This window comes from Ascaphus truei, chromosome 4 (genome assembly GCF_040206685.1).
Source record: "Ascaphus truei isolate aAscTru1 chromosome 4, aAscTru1.hap1, whole genome shotgun sequence".
NCBI classification, from domain to species: Eukaryota; Metazoa; Chordata; class Amphibia; order Anura; family Ascaphidae; genus Ascaphus; species Ascaphus truei.
The window spans coordinates 345015802-345036118 of NC_134486.1; the positions used below are offsets into that span (position 1 = coordinate 345015802).

The following is a 20317-nucleotide window of genomic DNA, read 5'->3' on the forward strand; positions in this document are numbered from 1 at the left end:
GCATTTTAATTGATCAGATTGAGAAATGTTTGCCATTTATTTGAATACAAATACATTCAGAAATGATTAATAAAGGGCCCAAAAATCATTGGGCTTGATGGAATGAATGACGGAACAGAATGCATGAAAACAAAGGTAAGAGAACTCTGAAGATATGTCATGAATCCTAATTGAAATGTACACTTCGACATAATATAACCACTAGATGGCAGCAGTGCCACACAATTTGTTTTAAATGCCGCAATAACCTCTGTGGCACTCACACAACCATATAGCAATGTCAGCTTCCTTCAATGCCCATTTTCTTTATTAATCCTATTCAAATAGAGAATATGATCTCCCTGTGCCTCTGCACCGAAAGCCTGCAGGATCAGTGGAAACTTGTTTGAACAATTAATATGTATTTCCTCTGATCACAAGCTCCTTAAGATGAAGTGAAGATACTGAAGCCTTAACCCTTTCGTTGCTAAAGTGGAACAAATTAATTGCATAGCAGCAGGGACCTTATTAGCATGACAATGCTTCCAATTGTTTCCAATGTTGTTTCTTACTGCATTAGGACTACTGAATTCCCTCTTGGAGACAAAGAGGACCATTGTACATTTCCGGACAATTCAAATAATATTTTTCACTGGCAAAGTGTCTATCGCAAATGTTTTATGTAGCTGACTTAAACTACACCTTGACTAATCTGTTATCACTTGATGGAAGTGCAGTAAAAGGAGACGTGATCATTATTGCTGGATTGTAATGAAAGTGTCCATTGATGTACTGTAGCTAGCTACTATGTCAAAGTGCTTGTCTTGTTACGACTCTGTACTTAAAAGTATTATGCTTTTATTATGCACAACCTTTTCAACTACAAACAAGTTAATAAATAGCTGAAGAATAAAATGTAGAGTTGCTCAGTTATCTACTAGACTCGAGCGATGGAAAAAGGGGGTTCGGGTTACAGAAAAATCACTAATAAATCCTGACCTATGATTGCTGAATTTCAGAAATGTTTTTAATGGCACAAATTCTTCTTAGTGACACGAATCATTAGGGCTGGCACTGCGCTGCGAAGGCGTCGTTTTCAAGGAGACTTCGGCTCTTTAGATCACAGTGTATGAAGAGAATAAATTTGTTCTGATTAAGAACTGTACCTGTAAATGAACTATCAGGACACTTAATAAGGTATGAAGGTCTTCTTCTGCCACTCACCATCTCTGTATTGCTGGTCTTCACGTTCACGGTTGCCCACATTTCTTACAAGTACTAAGACAACAGGTCACTTTAATTAGCAATCAGCAGCTAATTCAAACCTATTCAGTTGTGACCTGAGATCATTGCATGAACACACTGTAACATTGACAAGTAAAAAGAAGCTCATACTAACAAAATGCCTAGTAACAGGATTATAGCAAGCACAGCTGCAAAAAAATATCTGCGCATTTGAAAGGCATTTGCTCATATAACTAGCTATCTAACACCCCCTTTCATTTGTTTTCAAGGATGAGATCTCTTTGACAAGCCACATGAAAACACTGGAGTCAGAACAGATCGCAAAGATGCTGTACCTGTTGTAACTATTCACGTGAAGTTTGACTGGCGGAATCTTATTTTCCATAGCGATTTCCCTGTTTTCAGGCTTTACATGTGTACACAGGTCGCTAATGTGAGGGGTATTATGGTCACTGCCTGTCTCAGTCCCGGGGATACGTGGATGTAAGGAGACTGTGCTGCGCTGTTGTTGGGGAGGTCTCTCTGCCTGTGCAGCTCCAGTCTCTTTCCCCTCTCCTTGTTCAGTGATGGTTGAGTCCAGCTCCTTCTGCTGCTAGCACTAGTCTGTCTGCTCTGCCTTCTCTATTTCTCGTCTCTCTAGCCAGATCTCCGTTCTCTGAATACTGTTACCTCAGTGTCTTCTACTCCGTTATCCTGTCGCTGTCTTTTCAGCACCACCTATTCCCTCTGCCTTTTCCCCTTCGGACCCAGCCAGCCTCTTGGGATCTTGCAGCTGTACCAGTCTTATCCCTGCAGTGGCTCCCAGGCTGTGCATGATGACATGAGAGCCAACCGAGCCCATCGCCAACTCTAAGTGGCGTCAGACCTTCTTTTTGAACCTGGATCGCTACTCGATTTTGTGTCTATTTTGTACTCTCATTACCTTTATTAGTGACATTCATCGGAGACGGTCATATATCTTTCTCAAGCCATTGGATGTGTGGAATAAATGCAGACATGACTGCGTTGGGGAAATTGAAGTATCTGCTGTTTCTGTGCGTAGGGTTTCTCACTGCAGCTAAGGGTAAGATTTATGAATATAGTAAGTTCTGTATGTATTCTGTATACTGTATGTGATTGATTATGAAAAGTGATGATTATTTCACAAACTGTTTCAGACCACAGCCTTTAAGTTGTACACTAGTGAATTTGTGAAAACAGAGACAAGTTGGAAGCAGCAACCCTACTTTTTTCTTACTGTATATGTGTTAGGTTTGATAGTGGATATTAGCAATACTGTCTTGCTATAGAAAGAAAGAAAAACACGAGTTGAACTGAGATTTAGATTGGGTGATCCAGATATGTGAAAGAGGATGCAGTAGCTCCAAGGGAGTTCAATGAACATGGATACATACTTTAGATGCTATAGATGAAGAATGAGAGGTGGTCATATTTAATTTAACTGTTCGCTCAATTAATTCACCATAACATTTCACTGAATACTCAAATATACAATATTACCGAGCTCACCCGATGGCGGATGCACTGATCCATTTACTTCTTAGTATCATCATATTTTTCGTAACTTGCCACAAGGAATGATATTGTTTTATCCTTACATGATGTGTGCCAGTATTGAATATATTTTATTATTATTATTATTATTATTATTATTATTATTATGACAGGACTGTGGTTACATTTCTCAAAACCTGGAGAGAATAGAGAGAATTGAGAGTTCTTATATCACTTTTTCATGGATTTAAATCGATCAATGCTTTTGCTTTTCATTCAGAAGCTAGACATGGGTTACTAAACTGTGTTGGAACTTATGCCATTGGATTACAATGCGTCCTCTGACTCTAGATATGCACCAATGTACTATGCAGTGTTGTACATTTTTGTTTGGATCACTGTTAAGATTTAGTACCATTCCTAAAAATTTCTGTTTGAGAAATGGTAGAAGGTTGTCCTATTGTAAAAGAACCTTGTCAGAACTGGATTTGATAAGTCTCCATTTTATATAAAATGCAGGACTATGTGAACCACGATGCCCTTCATTATATACGTAGGCAAAAGAACAGGAATAGAAAAAATTGAACATCGACTATACAAGTACAGTATATAGGTATGCCACAAAAAAGGAGTGGTGTATAATATGGACATGTTTTTCTTTTATTTTCTAGCCCCTAAAATGTTGTTGGTTATCAGAGTGCCCCACTGATAAGGAACCCGGTTAATCATTTAGTGCTTTAGTACAATTACCTTGCATTAACCCTCAACTATCACTCCCATGGGGGCTTGTGACTAATAACTGTGGTGTGATAATTCTTAAATGTACGGCTTGCCATTCTTTTGTGAGAAGGTAACCATTAAAATCACGTTGCATGCTTCCCTTTTTCCCCAAATGTTTCTCAGTGCTTCTTGTTTCTATTCAACATCATATAGGGACATTGTAAATACACAGATATGTACTGTATACACCTTCCTATTTCTGTGATATACATGATTGTAATAAAATACTGCCTAGATCAAACTGTATGAGTAATTCTGGAGTTAAATTATTTGTTTTATGTAGTTGTTACCAATATTGGTACAGGTCAAAATTGCCTTTATTACTGATGCAAACTATCAAATATGCAATATACTGCATGTGCACATGGAGTGACTTTCATCTTTGACGATTATTGCAGGAAACCTTTCAGTTAGTGAAAAAGTTTCACATCTACTGTAGTTCATGTAAGATAAAAACTCGTTTTCAAAGGGTATATGATGTATGCGTTGATTTCCATTCCTTTATGGTTTGTTTTAGACATTCAACTTCCCATATATGACTATAAGAATGAGACAACACTCACTTGTAAATATCTAAGACAGACAAATAGCAGCCTTCATATCATACTGTACTGTGAAAACATCAAACTGAACATTCGTATAAAGACTTGTTGAAGTGCAAGGTATTGATAAGTGCTTTGACAAGTGGAATGACTGTTACATCTCTGCAACTAAACTGGTGCATTTGGACAACAAGAAACTCATGTTATCTCTGTCCTACTGTATTTTCTCTGACAAAGGTGTTTGATCAGAGATACTTTGATAAATTGTGTACAGTTAAGCCTAAAATAGTAAACTGATTGATTTGACACAGCACTGAAGTTAGAAGTGAAAGTCTTTCCATATGGTGGACGTTCATGTTAGCAAATCATATTGGATCCAAGGGAAAAATAAACATCTAGCCTGCATCATGTTCAGACTGTAAATAAGGGCCATTTAACCTATTTAGCACCAGAGTAAAACAATAGTTTGCAGTTCCATCTGGCACTGAGGCTAAAGGAAATGTGTGATCTCCTCTGTGCAAGCTTTGAATAAATCTCCAGACTGAGCTATGCGTGTGCAGCCTGTAGATGCAGTAGAGGCAGTCTTTGTGTGTGGGCTTTTTTGCTACTCTCTGATCTCTAGTTATCGTGATGCCAACGCCTTCCTACAGGTGTAAGCTAATACGACCTGATATCACCCAGAAATGATCATACTGTAGGACACATCCTCCCAAATCACACACTAACAACAAGATGATACTTTTAAAATAATATTTAATATCTATTCCCATATCTAGCCTCATTATACACATGTCCCCACTCTTTCCTTAGTACTGTAGTCACTTAGGAATAGTTATCCTAAAGTGAAAGCAATAATAAGATGGGAGTTTAACTCATGGAAAACTATGGCATCAAGCAAACTGTACTTTGTAGTAGGATTCTATCAAAGAGTTTTTGTTAGCTTCTTAAGTGGAATAAGTGAATGTACAGATACTTTACAGGTAAGTCACATGTAAATAAAAAATAGTGACATTTGGTTGATTGGGAATTCAATGGCATAGTGTACCATAAAGACAAGGAGTGGTCAAAGCACAGTACTATAGATACCTTACTCTGAAGAGTATTTTCTATATATGTAGTGGTTATAATACCCTTGGTAGCTGAATTGTGAGGTATCTTAACTAGCAGTGAAAGGTGGTATGGAAAAGATTATAACTTACCCAGTGATCTAAGTACATTGAAATATACTATGCTACAACGAATACGAACATAGGAGCTTAATTAAAATGGTGTGCAATTCTTTGAGCCCAATTAAAATAGGATACTGTAGTGTATGAGAATTGAATGTTACACAATTTCTTAGGTATCCAGGATGTTTGTGGGGAGCGCAGATAAATATGTGGAAAGAAAAACACAAGCAAAATAGTGCAAATATGCATTTAAAAAAACTGGATATTCAGTGAGTTCTTAGTAGAATCCAGAGAAATTTGTACTTACAAATTTCCCAAAGTACACATGTACATAAAGGTATATTTTATCCCGAAACAGCAGCTTTCACCGAGATGTATGTGTATATATATATATATATATATATATATATATATATATATATATATATATATATATATGCTGGGACCTTATCGGAATAGAACAGAAATACAGGACATAGCGCAGACTGTTCAAATTTTATCTTCTTAAAATACAAAGTATAAAAATGCACTCACATTTTACAAAATATAATCACGCATTTAGGATATAATATCCGCACCAACAGAACTCTGCTTCCACAATCTGTATGGTGTGTGACACCTGCTCTCAAGTGTCTAGAAGGGAATCCCTCAGGCTGACTGGAGATCGAGCTGCAAGCAGACAGATGTCCTTGGATACGCCCACCTCTGACGTCACTCTGATCGTCACATCTCCAGGAGGCGACTTCCAACAGCGTGGAGTCAGGAAAGGTAGTGCAGACCAGTCTCAGCTCATGTGTCCCTCTGCTCACCAATACTGGATTACACTCTATACGTTTCACCTATGCAGGTTTCATCAGGAGTCATCAGGTTTCATCAGAAACCTGCATAGGTGAAATGCATAGAGTGTAATCCAGTATTGGTGAGCAGAGGGACACATGAGCTGAGACCGGTCTGCACTACCTTTCCTGACTCCACGATGTTGGAAGGCGCCTCCCGGAGACGTGACGATCAGAGTGACGTCAGAGGTGGGCGTATCCAGCTTGAAGCTCGATCTCCAGTCAGCCTGAGGGATTCCCTTCTAGACACGTGAGAGCAGGCGTCACACACCATACAGATTGTGGAAGCAGAGTTCTGTTGGTGCGGATATTATATCCTAAATGCGTGATTATATTTTGTAAAATGTGAGTGCATTTTTATACTTTGTATTTCAAGAAGATAAAATTTGAACAGTCTGCGCTATGTCCTGTATTTCTGTTCTATTCCGAAAAGGTCCCAGCATATATATATAGATACATACATCTCGGTGAAAGCTGCTGTTTCGGGATAAAAGATACCTTTATGTACATGTGTACTTTGGGAAATTTGTAAGTACAAATTTCTCTGGATTCTACTAAGAACTCACTGAATATCCAGTTTTTAGAAAGGCATATTTGCACTATTTTGCTTGTGTTTTTCTTTCCACATATATATCTGCGCTCCCCACAAACATCCTGGATACCTGACACTTTTGGATTGAGGAAAAGCAATCTACATGAAGGGTTGAAGCTGCACCTTATTTTATATATTTATTCACTATATCACAGATTCACCTTAAGAGTTTGAATTTTCACATTATTTAAGCACTTATTATAAGTCACTTATTTACCATTTAGTAATAGATTTAAGCGCCAATAGATAACTTTTTTTGTTTGTACACAATTTCTTAAAATAGATTTCCTTTCCATTAAATACATGTTGGTTGATAAACTAAAAATTATGGTATTCTGTATAATGGTCTTTAAATCTGTTCTTAGCTTAGGTATACTCAGACACTTTGTATTAAAAATAAAAATAAACAAAATGTTGTTTAATTTCCCCAAATGCTAATGACCTTCGTGATTTATCATGATTCCTGTTTTCCACTTTTACATCCAATTGCTTAAAAAAATCTCAGTCACCTAATATACAATAGTATGTATAATATTCAGTATATGGAGTTACATTATTGTTATTATGTTAGGTTGGGGATTAAAGTTTACATTAAATAAGGGTTCATTTCTCTGGTAAATATGATATAAACTACTTACAAGTTACTGAAGAAAGCTATGCTTTACAGAATGTCTCATTCAGTCCACACTGTCTTGTCAACCAGAACATGACTGGCCCTAAAATGGTTTTATTGAAACATTTCACTGTTCAACTGAATATGTACTGTACATCTTTAAAGTGAACTGGTCAATGGACAAGTCCCAAGTGGGAATTACAGAATAACCTGATTTCACAATTATTCCTCCCAGTTTCTGTATAAAAAAAGAGTCTCTGGGAAGCTTGAGTACCTGCAACAGATCAGTTACTGTAAAATGCTAGTACTGTCTAGTACTTTTTTTAAGGATAAATCTGAACATAGTTTAATAAATCAAGACATGCTAGATCTGGCACTTGGCATTTACACATTTTGCATTCATAGCTGATGGTAGATATGAACTATAAAAAGCTTGAGGCTCCAGCAAGATTACTAAGAGATGGAAGCCAAGACATGTTTTGCTTATTTGCCAAAGTCATGCAATATACAGTACATTACATTCTGTGCATACATTGTGGTTGATATTGCTCCAAAGCACATTCATAATTCACCAACATCATTTAATAGCAGTGTGTGTCCAATGACCTCAGAGTTAGTCCTCTCAAATTTCAAATATAAATGTCAAATTCATATTTTTTTAACATGAACTGTACCATATTAACTCCTTCACAAGCATAGGAATAGTTATAGGAAATTACCTGCCGAAAAATACATCAAATTTATTTGCATAATCCACATAATACTGCTATGTGTTAGAATTTACATGTTAACATGTATACACAATGTTATTGCAATCACTTGCTTTTTTATATTTGGAATGGAAAACTCTGGGTAGACTTTTTTTGGTTATAAAGTTAATTAAAGGCAGTTACTAAAGCTGCATTAATACGCAAGAAAGAACACTGAAATAATCATAAACTGAAGTTTATATTTTTGTAGTCCTCAAAAGTTATGTATTTCCAGTTAGTTTAGTCTACTGAATATATCATGTATAGATGTATAATATGCTAAATGTACATCAAGAAAACTGTAACTTAAATGAATTCATATTTTAAAGCGGTTTTGCACTGTCACGGCTGTGCTCGCCACAAACCTGGGTCGGACCGCGTGGCTGAGGTGGGGTTGTAAAAGCACCGACCTTAGACCGCGCAGGCGGATCCGGATTGCACAGTTCGTAGTCGTACGTAGCAGGATCAGGATAGGAGAAGACAGCATCATCGGTGGACACGCCAGGGTCAGGACTGGAGACATCAGGGTAAACGTTGTTCAAGCAGGAGTTCGGCAACAGGTAGTCAGGAGAGCCCCGCTTCAGCTTAGGAGCACGGGAGTGGCTTCTGCGTGTGCGGCGACCATGGCCCATGGTACTGGTCTCAGGAGGTGGTAGACAGACCAGAGTAGCACACCGCCTAGCTGCACTGGTAAACCAGTGCTTCAGCGCAAGAGTCCTGAGCGGGCTGGGGAATCCTCCGTTTCAGCGCAGGAACCAGGACACGGCCTCTCTAGATTAGGGAAAGAGTAGGCCCCAGGAACCAGGAAGCTGAAGATACACAGGGAAACCTTCGCTTCAGTGCACGAAACCAGGAGGCTGAAGACGCAGGGGAAACCTCCGCTTCAGCACAGGTGACAGGAACAGACCGCTGCGTGAATATAGCAGCAGGTCACTGGAAACAAGGAGCTGAAGTAACAAGGAGAGTACTCAGCTTCAGCACAGGAAACAGGAACTGACCGCTGCATGAGACTAGCAGCCGGTCACAGGAACCAGGGAGCTGAAGACAACAAGGAGAGTACTCCGCTTCAGCACAGGAACAGACCGCTGCGTGACACTAGCAGCCGGTCTCAGGAACCAAGGAGACAGACAAGACAAGGCTTATGGCAGAACACAGAGACATCCAGGAAGGACTATGCTCGGCAGGGAGCATTGTGGGAAAGCAGTACTTAAAGGTCAGAGAACCAATGGCAGAAGGGGCGTGTGGCAGTATTGCTTTGGTGAGTGAATCCAGGCTGCAGTAAATATCAGGGGAAGTGTTCCAGGACTGCACTTGTCTGCAAGGTAAGGCAAACAGTAAACCGAGGAGCAGATTCCTTACAGTACCCCCCCCCCCTTCACGTGAGACCTACGGGCGAAAAAGACCACTCATAGAGTTGGGGGACCAGGAGTTGTTCCTGAACCGTCTAGGATTGGTGTTAGAGTCATGGTCCAGAGACTCGTGGTCACTCCTTTGTGTACCCCCACCCCCCGGAGAGAACTGCGGCCAGACAGGGCCATCCATGGGTCTCGGGGACATCGAGTTGTTCCTAAAGTTTTTTAGGCGGAAAGGGGATCCGTAAATGAGTAGTTCCTTGGTGAGTACTGTTCTAGGATATGAGAGTGGTGGTAGAGATATCATTGGTACCTGGCTCGCCCCGTGAAATGGCTTGGGAATCCAAAGCTGTGAAGAACCAGAGGGTTCCGGAGCAGAAACGGCAGAAGAACCCCCACTGGGAACTCAGTTTATAGTAATGGGACCAGAATTTAGGATAAGCGGCCATGATAGTTTATCGAATATACCAGGACGACCTTCGGGACAGACAAAGTCTTGGCTGACATCTGCATGTAGGAATTTGAGAGGGACTTCTCCTCCAGAGGTCTCCCAGGTAGTGGTCAGCGAGGGCATAGGGAGGGTGGGAGCATTTCTCGGTATTGGTATGGAAGATGACAGGGCAAGCAGTAAACCAGACATAGAGACCGAAATCTTGGGATACGTACAGAGTATTTCCAACTCAAAGGAAATAACAGGGGCAACAGAAGGTTCCGAGGGGGAAAACCATGGTTTTACAGAGGCAGAGAAGCACTCAGCAGTGGAGCTCCCAAATACTGGGGAACCCTCAGTGGGAGATAGTATTGTCTGGGGAGTAGGAATAGGCTTTGGGGCTTTGATATCAGAAACTTGAGAATCAGGCAGAGCAAGGGTAGCGGAGGGAGGGGAGCTAACCTCAGAAGCTGAAGTCTGTACTTCAGTGACAGGGACCTGAGTGACTACAAAAACAGCAGCGAGTAAAGGAATTGACTCCGGAGCTGGAGGCTCGGAATCTATAACAGAAACATCTCGCAAAGCAGGGGTACCGATAGGAGAACTAGCGTCAGGAGCTGGTGCCTGGGAATCAGTGACTGGTAATGGGAGAGTAATGATGGGAGTTAAAGAGACAATAAGCGGTAAGTTGGAACCGTGGAAACTCACAATAGCAGAAACCTTTGAAGTAAAAGGAGTCTTATCCAAAACTGCAAGGGCCCTAACAACAGGGGTGCTTGTCATGACAAAAACAGATTTAGGCGTGTTTACTAGTGCAAAAATTCTGATAACGGGACTCCTAGCCAGTGGTGAGGATGTCAGGGTTTGACTAGTGAGAAAATCAGATATAGTGATAAGTGACATAGAATCAATCACTGAGGTTCTATGTTTGCTGGACATGTGTGAGAAAGTACCCTTTAAGACAGGAATTTTAATTTTTACCCCGAGTAACCCAACGATTGCTGGAGCACGTTTAGCTGCAGTGCTGAGGGACTGAGGTTTAGCAAGGGCAGTAAAACTAAATAGCTCAGATTTAAACACCAGGACTTGTAATATAGGCATGGTGGTCTCAGACTGTACTAAGGAGGTAACAACAGATATGCTGATCCCTGGAGGATTTGAATGGGCAGAGAAATCAGGGGAACTAACAGCAAGGACGACCTCTATAGAAAGAGATTCTGAATCTGAAGGGAGGTTTTTACCTCTCCGAGTATCAGGGCCAGCAAGGCAAATTTCAGAGAGAGGGGAAACTGTGTGCAGGCTTCTAGCTAGCACATATGAAAAAGCGTCACTTTTGAGTGAAAACAGTGTGTAAGCAAACCCTCCTGGGAACACCACATGAACCCCAGGAGGGGCATACTGACCACTGTACGGTTTTAACCCTAAGCTTTGAGAAGGGGAGAACACAGACAGTACACGAGGGGTAATCATAACTGTACTGGTCTCTGAAGTGGGTATTTGGTAAGGAGTGTCTGGGAAACCAGAAATGACTGCAGATTCCACAACGTGGGGACTATGTGCTGAAGCAGGGATCATCGCTCTCTGGGTGACAGACTGGTTCAGCGAAGTACCCGGGAATGGGAAATCTGCGACCAAGCTTAGGGAAAAACTTGGTAACTGAATACATTTAACTGGAAACAGAACTTTAGCCGAAGTTTCAGGGGGCGCAGCAGCTGAGACTTGAGCTGAAGCAGGGGTTTTATAGCAAAAACTAACTAAGGATTCAGCAACCTTGGGGAAGTCATTTAATGCAACCTCTGCTGTAGGACTTGGGGACACATTCTCTGAGGCTAGAACAAAGGCATTAGCTTGGAGGCAGCAAGAATTTACAGGAGTTAATGCAGGCAATACCAGAGAGTAGAACATAGAGAGTTTTTCCTCTGTAATAGGTGAGACAAGGGATTTTTCCTCTGGAGCTAGGGACGTGACCATGGCTGGCGGAGAACAGGGGGTTACCAAAGGGGACTCAGAGAGCTGCCCCACAGGGGTTAATATAGGAATGACCCTGGGAACAGAACTTAGAAATTCAAACTGAGTATGTGGAGGTAGGAGGGATTCGTTCTCTGACAGGGAAGGCATACAGAACTGCCTAGCAGGGGTTAAAGCAGGAAAAACTTCAAGGGCTGAAAAGGGAGATTCAGAGATAGGAATAGAGGGACAAAGCGACTTGTTCTCGGATACTAGAGCCTTAGTGTTGGCTAGAGAAATATACGTATATTCCAGGGGAACCTCACAGGACTGATCAGCAGGGGTTAACGTAGACGTATCATTGGTGTCAGAGTACCCGGGTGTACAATCAGGGCTAGCGACCGTGGCAGCTTCTACGTTAGGAGGCAGTGATAGTGGGTCAGTTTGGTCATTTCCTGGAGAGGGAGATACGTCCCCAGGTTTAGCGACAGGACTGGCAGCACAGGTGGACTGCCAAGCGGCAGCTTAGCTGGCGAGGAGAGGGTCCAGTTCCTTTATGCAAATGTCCAAAGTCTGGGAAAGTACACGGAGTGTGTCTTGAGCATGAACCAACATGAAGAGAGGGTCCTGTTGTACTACGGGAATGTCCAATGATAAGGCCAAGGCAAAGAGTATATCTTGGGCGTTGGCAAGTTTGATAGGATTCACATTATCCCAGGTTAAAGGGGAACCAGGGGAGAAAACACAAGCGGCCAGAGACCGTTTTAAGTCCTTGAGGCAGTAAGCCTTAATAATGAGATCGTTACGGCATTGTCTTTGCAACGGGGTTAAACCTTCATACATAATCTGTTCTTCAATCAGGGGTAGTATTTCGCACATATACTGGTTTTCAAACTGGGACTGGTCTACAGGCCGGGACAGGATTTCAGACAGAAACTTACCAACCCTCACCACAGGGCGGTCCGAGTTTGTGGGGCCGAGCATACTGTCACGGCTGTGCTCGCCACAAACCTGGGTCGGACAGCGTGGCTGAGGTGGGGTTGTAAAAGCACCGACTTTAGACCGCGCAGGCGGATCCGGATTGCGCAGTTCATAGTCGTACGTACAGGATCAGGATAGGAGAAGACAGCATCGTCGGTGGACACGCCAGGGTCAGGACTGGAGACATCAGGGTAAACGTTGTTCAAGCAGGAGTTCGGCAACAGGTAGTCAGGAGAGCCCCGCTTCAGCTTAGGAGCGCGGGAGTGGCTTCTGCGCGTGCGGCGACCATGGCCCATGGTACTGGTCTCAGGAGGTGGTAGACAGACCAGAGTAGCACACCGCCTAGCTGCACTGGTAAACCAGTGCTTCAGCGCAAGAGTCCTTTGCGGGCTGGGGAATCCTCCGTTTCAGCGTAGGAACCAGGACACGGCCTCTCTAGATTAGGGAAAGAGTAGGCCCCAGGAACCAGGAAGCTGAAGATACACAGGGAAACCTCCGCTTCAGTGCAGGAAACCAGGAGGCTGAAGACGCAGGGGAAACCTCCGCTTCAGCACAGGCGACAGGAACAGACCGCTGCGTGAATATAGCAGCAGGTCACTGGAAACAAGGAGCTGAAGTAACAAGGAGAGTACTCAGCTTCAGCACAGGAAACAGGAACTGACCGCTGCATGAGACTAGCAGCCGGTCACAGGAACCAGGGAGCTGAAGACAACAAGGAGAGTACTCCGCTTCAGCACAGGAACAGACCGCTGCGTGACACTAGCAGCCGGTCTCAGGAACCAAGGAGACAGACAAGACAAGGCTTATGGCAGAACACAGAGACATCCAGGAAGGACTATGCTCGGCAGGGAGCATTGTGGGAAAGCAGTACTTAAAGGTCAGAGAACCAATGGCAGAAGGGGCGTGTGGCAGTATTGCTTTGGTGAGTGAATCCAGGCTGCAGTAAATATCAGGGGAAGTGTTCCAGGACTGCACTTGTCTGCAAGGTAAGGCAAACAGTAAACCGAGGAGCGGATTCCTTACATGCACATTTACAATTAGTATTTATATTGGTTTCAGATAATGCTTGAAATATGTTTTCATCAATGTAAACTACTTGGAGGTTTAATACGGGATAATATTCAGGAATACCCAATGGAAAACAACATTTTAATAATAGTCAGCATAGATTTATGAAGGATAGATCATGCCAAACTAACCTTATTTGTTTCTTTGAGGAGATAAGTAGGAATTTAGACCATGGTAATGCAGCTGATGTGGTCTACTTAGATTTTGCAAAGGTTATTGATACGGTTCCACAAAGGACGTTGGTGTACAAAATAAAGCAAATTGGACTCAGTAAAAATATATGCACCTGGATTGAAAACTAGTTGAAGGATAGACAACAGAGGGTTGCCATAAATGGAACTTTTTCAGGTTGGGCTAGGGTCGTGAGTGGAGTACCTCAGGGATCGGTACTGGGACCCCTGCTTTTAAACTTGTTTATTGATGACCTTGAGGTTGGCATCAAGAGCAAAGTCTCCATCTTTGCTGATGATATTAAATTGTGTAAGGTAGTAGAATCAGAGCTGGATGTAATTTCTCTCCAGAAGGATTTGGAGAAACTGGAAACTTGGGCAGGTAAATGGCAGATGAGGTTTAATACAGATAAATGTAAGGTTATGCATTTGGGAAGCAAGAATAAACAGACGACATACAAATTAAATTGGGATAAATTGGGGGAATCCTTGATGGAGAAGGATTTAGGAGTGCTTGTAGACAGCAGGCTTAGCCATATTGGCCAAAGTCATGCAGTAGCTGCAAAGACAAACAAGATCTTATCTTGCATTAAACGGGCCATGGGTGGAAGGAAGTATACATAATTATGCCCCTTTACAAAGCATTAGTAAGACCACACATTGAATATGGAGTACAATTTGGGCACCACTCTTTAGAAAAAACATTATGGAACTAGAGAGAGTGCAGAGAAGAGCCCCCAAATTAATAAAGGGGATGGACAATTTAACTTATGAGGAGAGGCTAGCTAAATTAGATTTATTTACATTAGAAAAGAGGTGTCTAAGAGGGGATATGATTGATAACTATATTCAAATATATTCGGGACAGTACAAGGAGCTTTCAAAAGAACTATTCATCCCATGGGCTGAATAGGACTCGTGGGCATCCCTTTAGGTTGGAGGAAAGGAGATTTCACCAGCAACAAAGGAAAGGGTTCTTTACAGTAAGGGCAGTTAAAATGTGGAATTCATTACCCATGGACACTGTGATGGCAGATACGATATATTTGTTCAAAAAAAGGTTGGACATCTTTTTAGAAAGGAAATTTACATGGGGATATACCAAATAAGTAAACACGGGAAGGATGTTGATCCAGGGAGTAATCCGATTGCCAATTCTTGGAGTCAGGAAGGAATTTATTTTCCCCCTTATCATTGGATGATATGAAACTGGGGTTTTTGCTTCCTTCCTCTGGATCAATAAGTAAGTATAGATATAGGATAAAGTACCTGTTGTCTACATTTAGCATAGGTTGAACTTGTTGGACTATGTCTTTTTTCAACCTCATCTACTATGTAACTAGGTAACTATGTAAACCCCGACTTCATATTGGTAATTAGGGAAACAAACTACTATGCAAATTATATCACACAGAAAGTTACCAATAATATGCAGTATTTTATATATTTTATATAATTTCTTCTTTATGCCTTTTTTAATAACTTGCTTTTGCAGAAGGAAGCTAAAGTGTAACATAAAAAAAAAATGTGTGTATTTCCTGCGGTTGTCAGCATACTATAGTAAGTGAGCATAGTATTTATTTCTGACTTGTGATCACTGCTTTCTCTTATACCCTGTAGGCTAGAAACTCTTTCTCCCCATGGGGAAATCTGTCATTGCATAAGATGTATATATTGTACTTACTTCTTGTGCTGCACTTGGCAAGATAGATAGTTGGATAGATATTTCACACATGGAGAGGGAACTAAGGTTTAACTTTAGAAACTCCTTATTGGAAAGCATGAATATACTATTACAACAGTGTCTTTTACTGCAATTTTTTTTACCTACTGGTGAATACTTAAAATATACAGTAGGTACACGTGTTTTTGCAACCAGATTTTGTAAATAGTAGAACATAGTAAAACTACTGCATAAGTGTTGTCTCTATTATGATGTAAATATATTTAAATGTCCTTTTTGGGACATTTAGAAATACAGTTACATACAGTCAATGTAGAAAAGAATACAGCAACACTTCAGAGTTTGCAATCATCATAAAAAATACATATGCTTTTAAGATCTTATAAACTCCCACATCCTTCTCCCACCCCTGCTCAACTCCTCCGGATCCCATGGATCCCTCTTTGCTCAAGCAGCGGTCTAGACTGACCCCCCCCCCACCCAACCGCTCACCACTGGATGACCCCAGACACCAACAGCCCTTTTTCCCACACTACCTGCTCAAGTAGGATACTCCCTGGAATAACTACCCAATTGTTGGCCCAGATACTGGACCCAGGTGACTTAATCCCTTGTAATTGTTTGCATTTGGCTTTTGCATCTGAGCAGGCTGCCATCAGGCCAGCTAATGGTAAAGATGGGAGAGTGTGTGCCCAATGGCCTTTCCTGATGAGGAGGGGATGGAACGTTGTTGTTTGCTTGGTGCCAAATATTCCTTGCATTACTGGCCATTAATGCCTGTCATGGTGACAAATTAGGAGGCAGTGTTCAATTAATGCACTCCTGTGTAGCCTATAAATAGTATTATTAAATGGAAGCCGTGTATCTGAAATATTTTTCAGCACAATTTGCAGAGAAACAACCCATTTGTGCTCATTTTTAGGACTTGACACCTGACGAAGGGAGGTTTATCACCTGAAACGTTGTGTTTAAACTTCAGCACATTAAGATGTGAAATCAATTAGTGACAGGCTGCGCTGCTTTGGACACCTACTCTGTTGTGCAGGTACTTTATGTTTTTTGTATTGCTGAATATAAGTGGTTCCAACAGAACATTGATTTGTGTATACTGTAGGAAGTGATCTCCAAAGGGGTAGAGAAAAGGCAGCGCACTGCGTTCCAATGGAAGGAAATGGATGATGGAGGCTGGATCACTAAAAAATCTTACTTTATTGAAGCAATGGCAACATTTTACAAGCAGGAATCTTGAAAGAAACCTCTTTTATTTTTGAGTATACTGTACCTGCTCCAGAGATAAGCTGATGGAAAATCCCCCCAAAATAACTGATTTGACTTGATACCTAGACTTCATAGTCTTCAACGAAGCTTTACAGATAAAAATCTATACTTATCCATTAAATTGTAATGTTTTGGTCCAGAACCCCCAAATCTTACTGATTTTAATCTTTCGTATAAATGGGGTTGTCTGGGAGCTCAATAGCTGTGACCCTTAATATTAATAACCTATGCAGAGGTGATCATACAGGGGACATAATATGATTGAAATATAATTGATCAGATTCAACAGTACATGAATAACACATTGATCCCTTGGTGAAGGTGTGATCCATTCACCTCCCCTTAGGGCATTCCTTGAAACATGTGTACTCACTGTTAGTCCCCTGTCGGTCCTCATGCATGCAACCACATTCAAAGTCCAGGAATTGAAAAAAGTGTTGTGTGGTGCACAGCAACAACACCAGGTCGTGTGGCAAATAAAAAATGAATTTATTTCAACTGCATTAAAAACGGCAAAAGTACAGCCCTCCTACGCGTTTCGTTCTTTTGACACTTTATCAAGGCCAAAAGCACGAAACGCGTAGGAGGGCTGTATTCTTGCCGTTTTTAATGCAGTTGTAATAAATTCATTTTTTATTTGCCACACGACCTGGTTTTGTTGCTGTGCACTTCACAACACTTTTTTTCAATTCCTGATTTTAATCTTTCGCAGTTGACAACTCTGAACATGCAAAATATTATTTTGGTTCATTAATAAAAAAATGTTATTGTAAATAGGAATCAGTTTTCAATGTAAATGGATTAGCAACTAGTATAATTAATTTAGTTATGAACAAAATAAAATATCGAGATCCTGATACATGACCCGTTCTAAATTACATTCTGAGTACTGTAGGTACAGTAGCTCAGAAATATGTGCATGTTTATGGAGTTACTAGGAAAGGTATGATTTGTGAATATTTAAGAAGTGTCTGCCCTTTAAAATAAATGAAGATTTCAGTTTCCATGGCTGCCCATCTGTTTATTTCTCATGTTCTCAGTGCAGTTTTCAAGTACCTATAATGGTTTTTGGGAATTCTAGTGCTTTTTCAGGTGTTTTTAGCTTCTACTGGACAAACAACATTTTGATTAGCTATGTACCAAAAGGGAAAAGAAAAACATTTATATTGTCTATTAGAAATGACTGTGCAACAATCTGTAAGGCCAACATCTATTCCATAAAGTATACAGTATAGTTGCTATACTGCAGCATGACCAGTGCAAAAAACGACAGATGTAACCAGAGTAAACATTCCACCAAATCCTGAACATGGCATGTTTCCCACAGCAGCAGAAAATCTTTTGATGGGGGCCACAGCGTTTTGCTTTTCTTTCCACGGCTCCGTAAATCGAGCTGCACCTGTGCACCAGATTTATCATAGAAAAAGGCCTATTGCTTCAAATGGGATTTACTTTTACCTACTGCTGCGACACACTTTATTCGAGCAAATACCCAGTATGTACCTGGCAGATACCTGGAATGCGCCGCTCCTCACCTCTGACAAGCCCCATTGCGTTTACCTTCCCAGCCATATTCATGCCTGGCTGACGGGCGGCTGATCTGTTAAATGATAATGATTAGGATTTAATAGGCTGCAATGCTTCGCGTGTCTACCAGATGGCATAAATTCATGAATTGTAATGCAGTATATATATATATATATATATATATATATACTGTGCAGTATTGCAGCCAGCGGGAATAAAATGCTTCAATCCCTGCCTGGAAAATAACGCAATGCACTCGGGCAGAAAACAGTCACAAACCTCAATACACCCGAGTATACCCGAATTCGTGGGACTAGCCGAGCTCGAATAAAGTGTGTCGCCAGTGTACTGTGTATTTTTACAATGTACAATTTGTACAATGTCAAATAAAATATTTACTTGCAGAAATTCATAAAGTAATATCCTTTATATAGTCAAAGAACTGTACTTCTACCATCACATAATTGAGCTGCTGCTTCTTCAGGCTTGCACCCATGATTTAAATTGTAAATAAGCAAATGGATTATATAATAAACTGTATGTGAGACTTTATGGTCTTATCATATTTATTAAAGAGGTATACTAAGGTTTTTCAGCTTTTGTTCTATTGTTTTATACATTTGTGGGGATATACAAACATTAAAGTTAAAAGAGCCCTTCTACCTTTTCTTGATAATTGTTTTTCAAGTTTTTACCCAGATTTTAGGAAGGCTTGATTTACCATCCTGATTTTTAATGAAGCAATTGGAGAAGTTGACACTGCATTGTTGACCACCAAATACGGTACTTGTTGGTAAAAAGAGATGCAAATTCCTATTTAACAAGCAAACATCTTGTCCCATATTAACTAAACATTCCTCTTAACTGTAGCATTGGGGAGGTTCGCCACATTCCCATAAAGCACACAACCTATGGTTAATTGGCATGTAATTAAAATCTGGCCCATAACATTATGGGAAAACCTTTAATAGATTTACCAGTAAAGACGGCAACACACTCTCACACTGGAGTTTTGGAACTTACATTAGTTAATTTATACAGCACACAAACTCCTTATGTTGTTGCTCTTTTCATTTTTTCACTGTAACAGCAAAGTTGATGTGGATCCATATGTATCTGATAAACATACGCTTTATGTTTCATAATACCTTTAGGTACATTTTCCAGTGTTTTGTGATTGGAAAGTCTTTACCGAAATGATGGGTAGAAACTCAGATGGTCACAATTTTTTTTAATGCTCCATTAATGTCAATTTAATGTATCCTTATCCGTAACATATATCCCAAAATGTGCTTAGCGCAAGCATGTCCTGGCCTCTTCCTTAAAAATAACGGATCGAAAAGTTTGGAATGGATCTTAGGATAAATCATATGGTAATGATCAGTTTACCTAACAACGGAGATCCTCAGACCTCCGCTAATGTTAGCACATAATAATAACACTATGATATTTAGCACCTTCCAAAAGCTGCCCTTACTCACATGCAGACCCTGATTATCATTGAGTTATTTCTTGGAATAGCCTAAACACAATGGAATGTGTGTAGGATTTAAGCCATTAATTATAAAAATGTACAGGTGTCATACAAAGATATATACAGATGTGGCCCTCCACACGGAAACCCCTCCTGCCCCGTGTGCACGAAAAGTTTGTGCACGAATCACCCGGCTTTTAAAAGCCACAGAAGATGACAGCACGCCATTGGGTGGCACAAATTCCCCTGCGGACAGCCAACGGACTGCCCACGGAGCATTCCTGGACACAAGACCGAACTGAGGGCCCATCTGTATTATGGATCATATAAATATCTGAAACACATCATAAACTATATTATGGTTTTTAGTGATTAAAGTGATATGTTTGTGTGAACTAATATGGTAT

At 40.8% G+C, this 20317-nt stretch overlaps 1 protein-coding gene across 1 annotated transcript in view; it reads left to right on the forward strand.

The window, feature by feature from the left end:
- The first annotated feature begins 1415 nt into the window (after positions 1–1415).
- The window catches only part of CSMD1 (CUB and Sushi multiple domains 1), a 2556145-nt gene continuing 2537243 nt past the window's right edge, over positions 1416–20317 (forward strand). Inside the window, exon 1 of the mRNA XM_075598211.1 lies at positions 1416–2287. Coding sequence (XP_075454326.1) covers positions 2200–2287 — 88 coding nt within the window. The 5' untranslated portion in view covers positions 1416–2199. The remainder of the gene's footprint in view (positions 2288–20317) is intronic.